General features: G+C 44.1%; 1 protein-coding gene across 1 annotated transcript; it reads left to right on the plus strand.

Moving 5' to 3' along the window:
- Window positions 1–17,907, plus strand: scarf2 (scavenger receptor class F, member 2; the record flags this gene model as incomplete). The annotated part of the gene is made up of 11 exons (XM_083978316.1): window positions 1–703; window positions 3,171–3,229; window positions 3,320–3,421; window positions 4,105–4,624; window positions 5,173–5,391; window positions 5,615–5,743; window positions 6,116–6,219; window positions 7,619–7,733; window positions 8,576–8,703; window positions 14,706–14,861; window positions 16,670–17,907. The coding sequence occupies exons 1-11, from the start codon at window positions 594–596 to the stop codon at window positions 17,905–17,907; spliced, it is 2,880 nt and encodes a 959-aa protein (XP_083834442.1). The 5' UTR covers window positions 1–593.
- Window positions 17,908–18,462: the final 555 nt, after the last annotated feature.

Genomic DNA, 18,462 nt, shown 5'->3' on the forward strand with positions numbered 1-18,462 from the left:
AGGACAAAAGTTACGGATTATAAACGCGTCTCCCTCAGAGAGGACAAAGCGAAAGGCAGCTACAAAAAGTCAAGATTATCATCAATCCACAGGTTTCCGGACGCGCTGAGGACTTTGTATTGGAGAACAAAAAACAAACAAAAAAGTTATTCCTGTGTCATTATGAGTCTGGACCCATCCAGTTTTGCATGATGGCTTCTTCCAGAGACTTTGATGGGATAACTGGCGCACAGCAGGAGAACATGGTTCACGAAGAAACCTGTGATTGTCGAGTTTTGGTGTTGTGACTTTTCTTATGCCGGGATTGTTGTCGCTGGACACTTTTTTTTTCTTTTTTTCTTTTTTTTTCTTTTTTTTTTTTTTAAGTTTTTGCTGCTGAGTTTCTCAATGGCGTAGGTGGTGGTGGTAAGACTTTTAAAAACAACCGTAAAAACCCAACAGGATTTTCCCAAAGAAAAAGTTTCATCTGGATTAATGTGCGTAAAAGGAACTTGGAGTGTTTAAGACGCAGTGAAAAGCCACCATCGTTAGTTTTGGAGAAGGGGGAAATGCGGAGTAAAGACGGCGTCTAGAAGGATGCTGCTGCTTGTACAATGGAAGTGAAGAACTCTTTTGCTGTATTTGCGGTGGTTTGTCTCTTCTTTTGCTCCACTTTCAGCCAAGAACTCAACCCCAAAGGCAGGAATGTATGCAAAGCACCGGGGTAAGAGGAGATTCTAGGAGTTATTGAAACTGGTTGTAGATCGAAATGAGCTTGTTTGTGAGTTTCCTTGTGCCTCATTCGGCTTTATTCTCTCCGGTCAGAGTTGGGGTAACACTGAAAACAAGTGGCATCAGTCAGTTTCGAAGTATTTTTTTGAAATGCATGAAAAAGGAAAGTGTTGTAAAGCTAAACATGAGACGTTAATAACGTCATCAATGGATATTTTTCACAGTGTTGGCTGCAGGAATAGCGGTTCTCACTGAAGTGAATCACCGTTAACCTGTTGAATTCAGTTTTTTAACACATCAAGAAGTAACATCGTCATTTACATTTAACTTTGACTTCTCACCTTCTCTACATATAACATGTTTCATTGTATATCAGGAGGAGGTGGAGCCCATTGAAGAAAGCAGCTATACAGATGTGTGCATCTGGAACAGATGTGTTGTGTCGCTCTGTAGGGGGCGCTCTTATTGGCCTTCACAGCTTTCGTGGCACCGTTTGATAACCACACAGCTTTTGGGGAAGTTTGTAAAAAGATAAAGGGAACATATTTTGGCCATTAGTTGGTGGTGTAAAGATCAAATGTGAAAAATAAATCATCTCAACGGTTCTTCTAGTGATCTCTAGGAAAACAGCTGAGCCTGTGTGGAAAAAAAGAAAGACAGAAAGAAAGAAAAACATCCAAGTCCACAATTGCTGACTGCAGCATCCAAGCTTGTCGGACAGATGTCTATGACTCTTGAAACTGTGGTAGAGGCAAGAAACAGCAAAATAGACTCAAGCTTATCCTCCTGTATGCTGTAACAGATGTGTGATAAGAAATCATGTGCTTACACTTTGTTGAAGCACTATCTCTTGTTTCCTGCAACAGAACTTGACCTCTTTTACAGACTTTGAAACAGATGAGTGTGAAAAGTAAAAACAAAGGAGAAAAAAAGGAGAGAATATTTCCTGTGCATTTAAAGTTCTTGGAGCAACACTGAAAATAGCTTATCAGAAAAGCCACAGTGCATTTTTTTTCTTTCTTTCCTGTGCAGTCAGAATGAAATGCAAAGTAAATTGTGCTGTCACCTCATAGATATTCCCATGCTCCAGAGGGCAACAAATTGTCATTTACCCCCCCATACTCCCCACAAAAATACAGCCTATTCCTGTGCTTTGTGAAGTTTTCAGTGTGATATATATATAGCGCTGGCTTCCAGAGCTCTACAAGTTTGACATTTTGCCCTATTTCCACTATTCAACATTCACTGCAGTGAACTCTCCACTCATCGCTCACTTGTTTTTCCCATTATGCCTATTATGTTTTTATTTTTTCTCTTGACTTGAATCAAATGAATAGGGGGAAGTAATTCAGCATTTATCACCACCAGTCAGTTTTTCCAGTACGTGTCAGAGCATTGCAAAATCAGCTGCTGTGCTGTGGCTGGATTGGTAATACATCCCCTAACTGATGATTGTTTTCCAGAATCGTGTGTTCTTAAAACCGTCTGGGAACAAAAAAAAAAAGCTGTTAGCCATGTGATGTTTTGAGTACTGATGCAGAAAAAATGTGTTTTTGAATCAGTGAAAGCGCAGCTATTGAAATCCTTGGCAAAAGGTAGTTGGTACATTCTTTATGTAATAATGAAAGGCAAACAGGAGCTCCGCTTTGCTTCTAAACATCGCATTAACGCCACAAAATAGTGAATGTAATCTTTCTGCCTGAGTGCTGACATGGATTGGCGGCAGGTTAAAGGTCAACAAGGGTCAACCGCATAGGCTTTATCTGCTGTTTGTCAGAGTTTGGAGCAGCCACGGCCAACTAAAAGTTAAATCGAGCATCGGGCTATACAGTATGTGGTAAAATTGCTTCATCCTCCTTCATAACAAGTGAAAGGTCTGTGTTATCTACCACGTGCCTATTTTGGGATACACAATTTTAAAAAAGCAGCATTGCTCCTTGCTTACTGACTGAAAGCAAACTGCCGTCTTCAAACGCTTTAGGGGAAGCTGACGTGTTGCAGGGGCCCCACAGAGGTCACAGGCGTGGGAGGAAGAAGAGACGCATCCCTCCTTTTCCTGACAGGGCCGAAAACATGGCTGCTAAATATTTCCCTTGAATATTCATACTGCTCTTTGAGTTTTTCCCCCAAAGGCTGCAGAAAGCTGAAGAATCCGATAAACTGCAGATTCGCGGGCGGGGGAGGGAGGGAGGGGGGTTAAAGGCTCCTTTCAAGTACACTCGGATGTGAATGACCCATATTCTGAAAGTTATGCAACCATGTGCTAAGCATATGTGTCATGTTTGATGCCCGGCATACGTTTGCAGAATTCGGTAGCAGCCACATCAAGAAGAAGTGGGAGATCAAAGAAGCATGAGTTGTGTGTGTTTGTTTGTTTTTTTTACTGTATTTCAGTGCACTGCTTTGCTTCATCCTTCCCCCCTCTCATTCTGACTCTCTTCTTAACGTTGTTTCTCCAGGTCACCAGGATGGGTGTGCTGCGGCGGATGGGGGCAGCTAGGGGATGAATGCCCGACACGTATGTACCGTACCTTTATCAATGCACAGTCACACAGCTCTTTGTGCACGCCAGTTGAATAATGTGACCTATTCCTGCCTCCGCCCATAGCTCTCTGTGAAGGCAACTTCACCTGCAAGGAAAATGAGGTGTGTGTCAGGCCAAACGAATGCCGCTGTCGTCACGGATACTTTGGCGCTAGCTGTGACACGAGTAAGGAACTTCTTCTTCTTTTTTTCCATCAGCATTTCTAACTTTTCCGGCTTGACTATGGTGTTTAGAAGGTCCAATATTAAGTCTACTGAACATAACAAATAGGATTAGAAGTTACATTTCTTGAGCTGTTTTGACTATAAAGTACCAGCAGCAACAATACCTGTTGGTTGGTCCAACACTGTTGGATGCATTACCTTGACATTATGTAACAGTATTCATGGTGATCACAAGATGAATTTGAGGTATCTGTAACTTCTCCCCTAACATCACCAGCAGAATGACTTACAGATTGGTTTGTAAGGGGGGAAATAAACAGCAAACATATTGATATTCCCACTTAACATGAATTGCTAAGTTTTTGTTTTAGTTTGATTTATCACCAGATACCTACAAATTTAAAGCTAAAAAGCCACAGTGGCAAGGCATCTTTATTTATATAGCGCATTTCATACCAAAGTAACTCAATGTGCTTTACATAAAGGCAAAACATTTAAAAAGAACAGCATAAAACAGCATAAAAACAAATAATAAAAAACCTTTGTGAACATCAAACCTGCTATGTTTTGCTATGTTTTAATCTGCTGCAGCTAGCATGGCTGTCACTGTTACTCTTGTGTAAGGATATTGTAAATCAGAAGATGTTTTGCTTGCTTCCTGATTACCTGACTGTCTTTTAACAGAGTGTCCTGCCCAGTTCTGGGGCCCCGATTGCAAGGGCAAATGCAACTGTTACCCCAACGGCCAGTGCGACGACTTGACCGGCCAGTGTACCTGCAACCATAATCGCTGGGGACCAAACTGCGAGAATGCGTGCCTATGCCAAAAGGGCAAATGTGACCAAGAGACGGGCAAATGCACGTGCCATCCTGGCGTCTGGGGTCCCCAGTGCAACAACAACTGCTACTGCAGCATCAACTCCGTCTGCGATGCCATGACAGGGCGCTGCCTGTGCAGCCCCGGCTGGACGGGGAGGAACTGTGCGATCCAGTGCAACTGTAACGGCTCGCCGTGCGACCAGTTCACGGGACGCTGCCAGTGCCGAGAGAGGCTGTGGGGCCCCCGGTGCGAGCGCTACTGCCAGTGCATCCACGGCAAATGCAACCAAGCCGACGGCTCGTGTACTTGCACGCCAGGCTACCGTGGGAAGTTCTGCAGGGAGCCGTGTCCTGCTGGATTCTATGGTCAAAACTGCAGGAACAGGTGGGGAGAGAAAAAAAACAAAAAAAAACCTGGCAAAGCAAATGTACCATTTCAAAAACACAGGAAACATGCAGTTTTACAGATGCCTTGATGTTCTGGTCTCTTGTCTGATCCATATTATGGTGTGGTTTTGTGGTTTTGATAGGAAATAAGATTTGATATATGCTGCAGCTGATAACCCTTAAAATATCTGAGCATGTTTCTTAATGGAGCAATAATAAAGTGAGATTTAGGGGTTGGTATTCGCATTATCCCATAATCATCAGCCAACATGTAAAAGCAATTCAGGCTAAGTGCTTTACCTTCCATGGACTGGACCGTTCTCACACGCCGCTGTTGCTATAAACCAAAAAGAACACAGTGAGAGTTCAGTGTTGTTTATTATCTCCCTCTTTAAATGATCATTAGAGCAAACATTTAAAGCATGCAAATACAGATGGCTTTCATCGGGTTTCAGGACCTCTTAAGAGTTTCATTGCATTTGGATGAGATTTGCGTAAACAAGATAAATGAGAATGATTTTCTCTGTTGTGTTTGGCTGAACACAGGTGCGGGCACTGTAAGGGCCAGCAGCCCTGTAAGGTGACGGAGGGACGCTGCGTCACCTGCGACAGGGGCTGGAACGGGACGCGGTGCGATCAGCTCTGCTCTAAGGGCTTCTTCGGCGAGAACTGCCAGGAGGTGTGTCCCACCTGTAAAGACGGTCACCACTGCGACCCCATTCATGGCAAGTGCTCTCACTGCAACCCCGGCTGGATTGGGGACAGGTAGGAAAAAAAAAACTGTGAAACTGTGAAAGACACACGAACAAAACAATATTTGTTTTCCTCTCCAAAGAGCTTTTTTTATTATTACAAAACACTTAATGGCTGTGCCTCTAACTAGTAGCAACAATAACACAATTTTCCACACTGTGAAAATGCCCATGACGCATTCTTGTAATTTGGTCTGTAATGACTGTAATCACGGCATTCCTTGTGTGTGTCATAGGTGCGAGGTGCGCTGCCCCAACGGCACGTATGGCGAGAACTGTGAGAACAACTGCAGCCACTGTTTTAACGGCATCTGTCACGTTGTCACCGGAGAGTGCCTGTGTGACCCGGGCTTTTATGGCACCTAGTAAGTCATAAGACACCTCACACTCCAAAAAACTCAGTTTCTTTTTTTTTTTTTGGGGGGGGGGGGGGGGGGCTTTGGCAGTGAACACAGTCAGAAGGATTGATGCCTTTCATATTGCATTCGTCACACACTTCTACATCTTGGGAATTGAAGGAGTGAGCTTTTGCTTTTTGCTTTTTTTTTGAGGCATGTTTTTACAGATACTGATGAAGTACACTCTGGGAATATAAAAAAGTGAAATTCCTATTAACTCCCATCACATAATAAAAAAATGCTGTGTTTTTTCCCTCCTTTCCGTGTCCCATTTTGCACATCTGTCACTTGGATTGAACATTAAACAGATGTTGTTTTGGTCTCCTCTCTGTATTCAAGCTGTAATATGACCTGTCAACCTGGCCAGTACGGAGTGAACTGCAACCAGACCTGCTCTTGCCATGACAAGAACTGCGATCCCGTGTCCGGTGCCTGCTATCTTCGTAAGAAAAACCCTCATTTTTTTCAACACAATAACCACATGTTTTTACGGCGCTGCAGTCAGAAACTAGTGCTTTCGCAGTCGTGCACCTTCTTCTGAGACAGAACAGATATTTTCTTTCATGTTGCACAAACAGAAGCAGTCTCAAACCTTGTGAAGCTGTTTGTCCTAAAGGCCAGATGCCACTGGTGCCGCCTTTGTATTAAATATCTATTAGTTGGCTGTATACGCCGAGTACCAACAAGCACATCTATTCAGGTCAGTGTTTGTAGTAGGAGTGTTAACGTAGCGGGGCCTTGATAGCGTTTCCAGACCCAGACCGGTGTCCTTTTTATGGCTGTGTTTGTTGGCTTAGTTCCTGCTCCGCTAGAGAGAGAGAGAGAGAGGAAGGGAGAGAGGAAGGAAGAAGAAAAACGAGAGGGGGGGATGGAGAAATGGGAAGAGAGAAAGAGGACTTGGAAGGGAGACAGAGAGCAGAGGAAAAAGTGATGATTGGAGCGCAGGGAGGGGAGACGATGATGATGGTGGTTGTGTGGGACGTAAAGGTATAGCAGAGATCCTGATTCTGGCCTGTGAGCACTATGACCAGCGGCCGTGTTGGTCAGCGATATCACGTTTACCTAAACCCCGCCCCCTCCCACACACACACAACCCGGCAATAAAAACACACCACGCCCCCAGTCTGCCCGATAATCCATCTCAACTTCATGTGACAGCGGTAAAGACCCTTTAACTGATGGCTTACCTCTCCTCTGGTGTCATCTGTCCTTGCGAGCTGTGAATGTCGTCCACACTTATGCAACACACAGCACTGTTATCATCTTTTGGGGGGGGGGGTGTATCTCACTTGAGGAGGGAGGGCGGGGGAGCTAATAAATCATGGAGTTACAGAAAAAGGGAGGGGGGTGTAGTAAAAAGGGGGGTGGAGGGAGGGAGTAAAGAGGGGGGGGGAGAGAAGTTGCTCGCAGGAAATCAGCAGTGAAAGGGTAAGTGGTCCCGTGTCTGCAGGGAGATAAGATTAATAGTGAATTATTTGTGTAGAATTTTAGCCCGTCGCAATCTCATTTCCTCCGAGATGCTTCACGTCAGATCAGCTACTGAGAATCAATTATTAACGCGGCCCCACGCTCTATCTTTATTACCGGAGCTAACTATCACATCAATAAAAATGATGCACAGTGAGTTTAAACCGAACGCTCAAAGTCGTTTGACCGTAGTTTTAGAGTAAATCATAATGATTTTCTAACGTGCCGGGGTTTTTTTTTGTTATTTTTTTGTAAGTACTCAGCAATGACAAAGAGAGAGGTTTGTTGAAACTGGCTTCTCAGAGCTGCTGCACCAGCACCAGCACCAGCGTGGCACCACCACCCTGAATTCACTCTCTGCATCTCGTCTTTCAGAGCCCAACCAGCGGATGGGTGTGATTGCGGCTGGAACGCTGGTCTCCTTCTTACTGATCGTCCTCCTCTCGCTGCTGTGCTGCTGCTGCCTGTGTCGACACAAAGACGACCACAAGTGAGTGACAGTTTGGTATCTTTTGCCTCCAGGAGGTTTGAATAGGTCGTAGAGGGAAAAAAACACTTTTTCTCAGCTTCCTCTCAGGTGGTTAAAGGGATGATTCAACATTTTGGCAGATTGAACCATTGTCATAATCCCTGTAGTCTTAGTAGTAGGTTTGTTACCTTGTCAGTGCAAGCTATTTTTAGAACGGCGGAGCAGAGCCGCGAGCTGCTCAGAGCTACGCTACGGAGGCTAATGGGATTTCTTGGTTTCCCTCATCAAACTCACCAAATACACAATCCAACAACTCCAAAATGCTGGTGGACAAGTTGTGACCTGCACATTCACCACGCTATGAGATAATAATGGAAAGTTACGAGACAGAGTTGTTTTAGAGGCAAATGCAGAGACAACAACAACTCTGTCTGGTAACGTTCTGTTATTATCTCATAGTGCGGTTAATGTGCAGGTCACAACTTGTCCACCAGCGTTTTGGAGTTGTAGGATTGTGTATTTGATGAGTTTGATGAGTGAAACCAAGAAATCCCATGAGCCTCCGTAGCGTAGCTCTGAGCAGCTGACGGCTCTGCTCCACCGTTCTAAAAATAGCTTGCACCGACAATTAAAGGTAACAAACCTACTGCTAAGACTATAGGGATTATGGCAATGGGCCAATTTGCCAAAATGTTGAACTATCCCTTTAAATAAAGCAAATAGATATAATATATATTCTAAGTACGTTACAGCGTAGAGTTGCGATGTTGAGCAGACAGAGAGCCCTCAGAAGAGGCACAGGGCCAGGTTTAATATGCCTCTTCTGAATGATTCATTTGGGTTTCCATGGCGTCATCCCTTTTCAATCCTAACCAAGACAACTCTACCAACAGCAAAAAAGCCAAGCGGATCCTGTGTGGACGATTCAGCCGAATCAGCACTAAACTTCCCCGTATTCCACTGAGGCGACAGAAACTGCCCAAAGTAGTCGGTAAGCCCCAAAACTCTCCTTCTCTCTCTCTCCTATCCCACCGCAGAGCTGCCGGAAGCTGCTTCGGTTTATGTAATCCTTCTCTCTGGTGCTTGTACAACACAGTCTGTTGAAGAGGAGGTTGCATAAACTTAAATCAATAAAGAAAGTCACACCTTGGCTCTTGGTGCTTAATCAGGTTAGTTATTCAGATTGTGACATGATAGCAGCAGCGTAGATGTCAGACAGCGTAAAAGCAGTCATTTCAGCGTCTGTAAGCGCTTCACAACTGAGACAATGACAGTCAGCGCGCGGTCGTCAGAGTGAGCATTTTACTTCAGAGCTACCTTCGTCTGCCTCTTGAGATGATGAATAGGGTTGAAAAGTGTATGGTGGCTGCCAGGCGAGTATGGGGTTTCATTTGAAAGGAATGCACTGGTTTTAGAGCCCCTTATTATTCTTGGCACCCTCAAATGCCATGTGTTCATATTATTACAACCCTAAACTGGGGCTTTTCTTTTTTTTGTTGTTTTTTTTTCTTCCCATTTTCTTTTTGCTCGTTTCCATCGTCTTTTCTCGAGCTGACGAGGAGGCTGTGTTATTAAAAGGCAGCCAGTGGTTGTCGGAGGGGGTTGGGGGTGGGGTGGGGTAGGGTGGTGGTGGTGGTGGTGGTGGTGAGTGATGCGCTATCAAAGGCCGCTCTGTTTGGGTGGACACCGCGGCTCTGCTGCTCTCCATGTGGAGGTCTCGTGGTGTGTGACAGATCTGTCTGTGACCCCGTTTTTCTTTTTTTTTCTTTTTTTTTAAAGCAGACAGAGGAGATGTGCTGATCTTTGAAAGCACATCACACACATAGTATAACGTGGCCGTTTGTGTTCAGAGTGTTTGGTGAGTTGTGAAAATACACAACTATCTGGAAAACTGACCTCCCGACCCTCTCAGCTGTAGGAAGAGACCACCTCTCTTTTATCTTTATACAGCACAAATTATTATTATTTGTAGTGACAGCTCATGCAGTTGCAGGATAAATACATCACTGTATTCTTCATCAGACCACAGCAGCTGTAGTTTTCTATCATATAGGCTACACATTTCTATAAAGGACATCCAATAAATTCAATACATTCAATTATTCTTGTCGCTGTGTGGGACTCATTATTGTGCAAAGGTTTTTGTTCACTGATTTCAAGTGGGAGATCAATCATGTTTAAACAACAGCACTGGCAGATTATCGGGATGACATTTGTAGTCGTGCCAAAGCAATTACTCAATTAAACAATTAGTTCTCTGACCAAAACCTAATGCACAACAATTTTTTATAGGCTGTTTATCGTTTAAAAGCCATTTATCAAGAAAACAATGCCACACAGTCACAGTGGCATGCTTCCCACTCCCCCGATGTGATAATTTGCCACTTTTTGTTTGTTTTGTATCTGAAAATATTTGGAACTGAAACAAGCAAACCTCCAAAAAAAATGTCAACTTAGGCTTCAGAGAGCTTGTAATGGGATTTTTTCTTGACATCTTGTAGATTCACTGATAAATTGATTGGTCAGTGTTGCGGAGCCTCCTGATTGGGTGATGTGGGTCAACATCAATGTCAATCTCAAGAGGTCTGTTGGAGTGGGTGTGTGGCGTGGAAGCAGTTAAAACATGACGACCTGCTTTCTGCTCCTTTGTGTGAGCAGCGCGTGCCTCCTCGGTTATCCAGCTGATTATTTAACCAAGAATCTGTCTCCAGTGAATTTCAACTCGGAAAATAACAGAGTTGTGGGACAGAGTTGCCTTTGTCATCACAGTGAGGGACATCAGTGTGTTTGTTTCTAAAAACCCTGACCATGTGAAGCAAAGCGCCAGAGGCTAGATGTCAAAGGCCTTTACAAATAATCCGTGTTGCATTTTCTACATTTAAAAAAAAACAACTTTTACTATCAGAATTACAACATTTTCAGAAAACAAAGACGACGTGGACCAATCAGACTTCAGAGAAGACCTCGTCTATCCCAACCGATCGTTGTCTGTCCTCTGCTTCCTGATTTGTCCCCATCCAAAATGTTTGCTGCCCTGCTTTCTGTTAGGCGTACCCACACAAGTGTAGTCTGCCAATTTTAAGACAGCCTAACTGGAGCTACACACACACACACACACACACACATTCCAGAGGGGGCCCAGAGGAGGTGAAAACAGGAAATGGTCAAATTTACCCCAGCCTGTGTCAGAACTGTGATTTATCCACACCAGGGTCACTGGCAACAGATGTGGCAGAAGAAATGAAAAAGCAGCGTCAGAGGGAAGAAGCGAAGGAGGAAGAGGAGGAGGAGGAGGAGGAGGAGGAGGAGGAGGAAGGAGACAACATTTGCTCCTCCGTCCATGTCGTAGCATTGGTTGTGCCTCTTAGAGAAACAGCCACATGAACGCAGCGTCACCTATTCCCCTTTTGGCAAAGCTACCCACTGTTTGCTTGTAGTTTGGCATTCCACCCTGAGTGTATTTACTCCACGCCCTGCAGATCACGTCTGTGCGGCATTCCTCGCATCCTCTGTGTCCAAATGCTTCCCCCCCTCCATGGGTGAGCGCTGAGAGGAACACCACCTGCTTTTTTTCATCTTTATTTATCCGGGGGAAGGTTGGCCTGGTTTTTGCAAAATGTGTTTGCACTAACACGCTCAGGTTCATTTTCATGCAGTTGTGAGCTGCTTAATGAAAAAACAACCACCCCCTCACCGAAAAAAAAGAAGTCGTAATGTGTTAACAATTGGGATCAGTGTCTGGTCTCTAGGCTCTGAGGTGGCCACGTTGGATGCGTAATGTGTTTGGCTAAACTGTTTAGACTTGTTTAGACATGCAACCCTGACATGGGCTATTTCAGGCTGAAACATATTGATTCGTATTATTATTGGCAACCAATATCCCCCACTCTGTGCCCAGATTTCCGCAGCTGGGCCAGACATTTGAACCAGCAGACAGACCTTCAGCTCTCTCCAGCTCTCTGCAGCCTCTAGACTTCCACTGCCCCGGGTCTATACACACGACCCCCACCTCCCCTCCCCTACTGAGCAACTGTGGTGGTGGACCTCTGCAGCTGGGATGTGTCAATAATGCCCCGTTGTGTATCGGGCCTCCATGTAGGGAGGGATCACAGTGGCATCCAGTCTGCGGAGCGAACTGCCGGCCCCGCGGTCTGGGAGGGAGAAAGCTTTCAAGGGCAGCAGTTGTTCATCGCTGTGTTGAACTAATGCTGCAAAATAGCCCATGTGTTAGCTTGTTGACTAACTTAGCTGAAGTCTCTGCATAGGTTAGCTGCTCCACATTCCTCTGTCTCCGTCTATCTGCCTGCTGCTGCTGCTGCTGCTGCTGCACGGCAACGACCCTGCGAGGGCAGAAGTGCAGATAGCGCACATACGCCATCTCATGCATTTATTTATTCTTCTCGCTAATATTTTTGTGTCATCGACTCCTCTAGATAAATATTTTTCAATGGCCCCTTTTATATACTGTATATTGTTATTATGTACTGTATATTGTTACTAATCTTCCACATCCACACAAAGCTGATTTAAATCTAGTGAGAATAGAAGAGCCACGTTAGACTTTGTGTAGCCACGGGAGCCCTAACTAACCACAGTGTTTTCCAACCTTGGGGTTGGGACCCCACGTGGGGTCACCTGGAATTCAAATGGGGTCGCCTGAAATGTCAAGTAATTGATTAAAAAAATTACTGATAAAAATATTTTTTAACTATTTTTTTTTCTTTTTAAAATTATGATTGAAAACACCACACACAATCTTAAACAACTGTATTCTATACTCGAATAAAAATTGAGTTCAAATAAAATGCAGCATATAAAAATATGTGAGCTGGCGCATCTTGATTTGGTCGCCTGGAATTTGTGATGTCAGAACGGGGTCACGAGCCAAAAAAGGTTGAGAACCACTGCACTAATGCATGGCAAACAGGATATCTTTAAATAATTACACAGAGGTGTCCTTGGATGGAAATATCCTGTACATATATACACACTTGTTATTTGGTCTATGTGTACCTAACTTATCGTAGACAAGTTGCACCTGTGTTGATATTATCCACACTACAAGTAACACATAGACTCCCATACTCAAACATGTAGGTCAGAGGTTTACATTACTTGTTGGGGATAAAACTTTTTTTAATAAACAATGGTTTTACATAAAGATTAACCTAATTGAACTCATAATTATATCCCAGCATGTCACCAGACCTTTTATCTGAGGTAGCAACCTGCAGCTAAAAACTGTGGTCTGGAAAACTAGATAAAACACAGCAGCATCAAAGAAGAAGAAGAAAAAAAGACACATCAGGGTCCTTATGAAAAGCTTTGTACAAAAACATGTAGCACATAGACTCACACACTACTTCTGATTTGACCGTGACTAAATCTGTTTGCTGTCTGAGACGATGTTGAAAGCGAGAGAGGCTCAACAAAGAGTCACATGGTGTGAGGCAGACGGTCGGACATGGTGAGGAAGAGAGTAAACATCAGAGCAGTTTGAGAATGAAAAATAAATCGGACATGTTCAGTTTACGTTTTATGGTGAGAGGAAGCTCTAAACAGATTTATTGAGGTCAAGGTTTTCTTGTTCAGTCGCAATTTTAAAAGCACGGGCATGTCAAACACTAACGAGGGACGATGCGGTGGGAATCCAAACAAAGCAGTATGAAATGTGAGTATCATGGGCTTTCTCATATACTGATATCACAGATGAAATACAAAGTAAATACAGTTTTTCATCTGACACTGCACAAGCCCCGCCATAGATCTCCTAAAGTAGCTTGTCTTGTTTTAGATTCAGTCAAACAACAACAGCTAAGAAGCCGGGATTTGTTCCTGGCCGGGGCACAGTTGAGGGATTCCTTGCATGGAGGGTTTATCTGAGGTCTAAACAAACGGATGGGCCCATGTGTCATCGGGCATGTAAACAGGAGCATCTGATGTGGTCGGTCATGTAGAGTTAACGCCCAGAACAGTTTATGCCAGAACCATTCATGCCAGATGGGAAGATCGGCCGCAAGTATCTCTCTGAAACCACAGCTGTCCTGAGACTGAGGGGTCAGCAGAACACTGCAGTGTCTGAAGGAGGGAGGAAGGAAGGAGGAAGGAAGGAGGATGGAGAGAGCATGCAGGAGGGAGAGAGGGAGAGAGAAACATGGCTTGACCTACATATCATTGTGGGAGAGGATTCTGTGGAAGATGATGACAAGAGAAAACAATTTCAGTTTACTCAACATTTTGCTCCACGTCTAAATATGAGAGAAAACCACAGTAACACATGACATGACATCAATGTAGCAGAACTGGCGAGCAGGTGTACACACTTCTTCATATGCAATAGTTATGAAGCTAATAAGCTTAACTTGTGTAGCAGAGAGATGAGATTGGTATCATACCTCTCACACTCACATTTTAAAAGCACTTTAACTTTACTTTCACTCATATTACTGATAGAGCTAATAATAAAAGACCCATACTCCCATACTCAATATTTTATTTATTCATTCATAGATGAATGATTCAGTAAATGAACTTCGGCGCCCTCGGTGCTGTCTGTGGCGATCTTCCAAAGTGACTCTTGGTTCCCTGTTAGTTGGGTTCAAAGGGAACTGTTGTTGACCCGCCGTGAACGATTTCTGTTAGTCTTGGGTGAGTTGAGACTTTCTGTCTCGTATGACAGTCACAGTGCTGTTTCTTGTCTTGAAGATGAAACCTGAATCGCTTTTTGGCATCGATAAATGAAAATACTGAAGAGCTTATGCTCCATAAAGAATCTCTGCATTTGCTTTCAAAACACCAATAATGTCATCAGACAATTTAACTCGCATGCAAGACCAATAAAACTATTTTTTTTCCACAGACTCACTTAAATCAATGCTTTGTACAACTCTGCTGCCGTTGTGAGAGTGAGTGAGAACAGACTGTTGTTCTTGTAACACGGTACAATACCCTCTGGCTGACCTTTTGGCTTCTGCGTTTGTTTTCTGTTCTCAGTAGCCCACCACGACCCAGAGAACACCTTCAACTGCAGCTTCATCGAGCCCCCCTCGGTGGCCGAGCAGCCCTCCCCCTCCTCCTGGTCGTCCCAGGAGTCCTTCTCTTCCTTTGAGAGCGGAGACGAGGGGCCAGTTTACTGTGTGCCCCATGAAGGTGAGTCATCCTGAGGATAAATAAACAATTTACTTATCTAGAATGACGCACATAAATCCATAATTTGTCTTTGGCATGTAAGGGCCTTGACACACACACACACACACACACACACACACACACACACACACACATAGACATTGATGGACATGTTTCTGAAGAAGTCAAGACCCCCTCTGTGCCGGGCAGTGACTCACCCATTTCTGTAAATCTCATTATGGAGATAGTTGGTTTGGTAGTTAGTTAGATTTGCCATCTAGCTCCAGGTTTGCTCCAAGACCAATGGGAGTATAAACAGGAAATGGAAGAGTCAAGTCAGCTTGGCACAAATCCAAACAGTGACTCGGCCCTTGAAGTTTGGTGGAAAATACCCATTCCATCACTTTCTATTCTGGACGTCTGACGTTGCAAGTCAAGTTTTGTTTGTGCAGATTTTTTTGTGCATTTGACTGATATATTTTTAGTGCTCCCTGAGTAGTTTGGTTTGGTTTTGTTCTCATTCTCCTTGTGAATGCTTCAAGGGCTTTAAAACAATTGATCCTCAGTAAAAAAAAAAAAAAAAAAGCCTCAGGCACAGAATGATTACAGTAAACATCATGAAAGAGTTTTGAATTAGAGTTTGCACAGATAAGATCTTTTGCAGTGGAGCCGCTCCAGTTCTCAAGTATGTGTACACAAACTAACAAATGAAGCAGTGCCGATATCACTCTTTAAGTGTGCTTTTTTTTAATGTGGTAAGAACATAATGTATCTTTACAGAGAAAACAATGAAAGTTGCTGTTTTATGGAGGTCACACATTCTATATAGATTTTGTTTTATAAAGCAGTGTAGTCTCTTCTCTACAGTAATGTTGTCGACGTAATTGCTCAAAATCAAAAAATAACAAATGTTTTACAATGGTGTGGGAGACACAAAATGTCATCAATCATCAAGTAGAAAAAGAAACAGAACAAAATAAAGACAACTAACTTTTTACTGCCATAAAACAGTTGTTTTAAGCAAAATAAAGTGAATGAACAAGTGTGTTAACTTACTCAATAATGTCTGTAACACAAGCAATGTCTATGGTTGTGATAGTTGGCTAACATTAGCCAATAATAGGGCTAATGTTTAAGCTAGTGATGGTAGTCAGCAACTGTTGACCTATGGGCCAGAACATCTGCTAACATCTGGCCAGGTCATTTTAATCATCGCCTAGTGTTTAGGCTATCAGTCAAAATAGAGAATCTACCCCCGACCCACCTGAAGTAGACTTTTGGCATTTTGTCAATGTTGAGAAAAAATCGATAGATTCAAGAATCAGGCAGTGATTGTTGCCTGATTGATGGTTTTAGTGATTTTTTTTTCTCTATTTGCAAGTCTTTATTTTCAGCTACTTTGAGCTTTTACTCTGAAAAGTTCTTTGAAGACGTTTGAATGGTTTTCTTGCTCCAGTGGCTCTGTTGCATGCTTAATAGACCTCTGAAACAGCAGGCAATATGGTGTGTGAATAAGAAATAACAATAACTGTGGGCCAATCACAAAGTGTACAATAATAACAAAGCAAATTCCAACTGCATTTTTTTCAATCAATTTTTAAAATCTCTGTTTTAAAAATTGGCCTGAGGCAAAACATTCTTGCTAACGACTACACCAGACTAAACCACAACGTGTATTGATTGAAGTTTTTAAGTTGTTTATGAATTTTACTTCGCATGAAAGGTTTGATGGATTCTTTTTTAAAGTTTAAAACACCTAAATGAACATGAGAGAAAATGTTGATGACTGGATTTATAATCCTTGACTAACGCCTGCCAATGATCCACAGAGTCTGTGACTGAAAGCAAAGAGAAGCGCAGCCCCAGCCCAGCAGCAGAGAGGCCAGAGGCCGTTCCTAATGAGGAGGATGCTGGGGAGTACACCTCCCTGAAAGACACCAGTGTCACCAAACCAGAGGGCAGCGAGCAGCCGCTGCTTAAGTCTTCAGACAGCGAAGGCTCCACCAGTGGTTCTGAGTCCACCACTGCAGCTCTCTACGCCCGCATCGCCCGCCTCTCCAAGCAGTCTAAGGAGGATGACAGTAGCGGCAAGGATGGGGATGGTACTCCAACACCAGAGGCCAAGCGCAATGGAAAACCACCACCTTCACCTGGCAAGCCCAAACCACGGCCACCAGACCCATCCACCAAGCCAAAGATATCATGGATACATGGCAATACCACAGGGTCTCCCCAGCCAGAGCAGCAGGGGCAGGGGCAGGGGCAGGGGGGGATGAAGGCGCTGACGGTGCCTAAAGAGAAAAAGAGGAGCTCGAGCGACGGCTCAGCCAAGAGTGAGGAGCGTCAGAAAATGAAGGACAAGAACCGCGAGCAGCAGAAGAAGCAGGAGGCCGACGGTTCCCCCAGCAAACACAAACCTCTGCGAGGTAAGAAGTCTGGGGACGAGCACAGCAGCCCCAGCCACATGGAGCACATTAACGGCGTTGTCCAGAATGCCCTGAAGAAGATCAGTAACTTTCACAGTTCCTCGTCCGAGAAAAAGAGTGCTGACAATCCAAAGGAGACCCCCAAGGAGCCACCCAAGAGCCCCAAGGTCATCCATCCTCATATGAACTCTGAGGCCGCCACGCTGCTGGCCGCTCAGCTGAAAGAGAAAACCCAGAGCATCAACAGGAATGAGGGAACAGGCCTGACAAAGACCAACGGCCTCTCCACACCCAAGGGAAACCGGGAGAAGCCCACACCTCCACAGAAAGCCAAGCGGACCCCCTCCTCCGGTGGAATGGCCCAACAGGGCTCCACCAAGCCCCTGCTGCCCACCACGAGCAGCCTCCAGAAGATGGTGGCGCCCGTCACCGCCGACCTCGGGAACCCCGACGCCAAGAGCCCGGAGAAGCAGGACTTGAACGGCTCAAGGTCAGGGGACTCAACGCTGGATCCTACGCCAAAGAAGACTCCGATTAAAAAGCCGCCTAGGAAGAAAGGCAAGGAGGGTACTTTGGATACACCTGAAAATAAGACACCCCAGCAAAAGACAGCCATCATGCCACCACAGGTAGTGAAATAAGAAGTTTCCAGAGACTTAATGTTGTGATGGATTTAAAAAAGAAAAAAAAAAGACTCAGATGGATTTGTTGATGAACCACATAGTTTTTCAATCAAGGAATTTAAACGTCTTCCTGTGTGAGTGTGCTGTGACGTCAGGACCAGCCAAAGAGAAGTGAGAAATGCTTTTAAATCGAGGGCATATTGGTGAGTTGTATTATAATGACCTCTATTACACCAGTGTATTACATTTCAAGAATCTTTTTTTTTGTGTGTGTGTGTGTAACAACTATGTATCGATCTCACACCACAACCTGTGGCTACGCCGGACACAACTGTGAGAACAGTGGCGCTCAGACATAATCCATAGTTCATTCATCTCTATTCTTCTGCAGTATGTCCACCACTATATTTATATATGGGTTGCTTTTTGAGGTTGCATAACTGTAATTTGCTATGCAGTTGTCAGGAAAAAAAAAAGAATAGCTATTTTAATGTACGCTCTCCACAGGTACTGAAGGTACTAAAAATACCAAGGAAATTTGGTTACTCTGAGGATTGCAAGCTAATTGTTTAT

The sequence above is a fragment of the Trachurus trachurus genome, assembly GCF_905171665.1.
Source record: "Trachurus trachurus genome assembly, chromosome: 9".
Classification (NCBI taxonomy): Eukaryota; Metazoa; Chordata; class Actinopteri; order Carangiformes; family Carangidae; genus Trachurus; species Trachurus trachurus.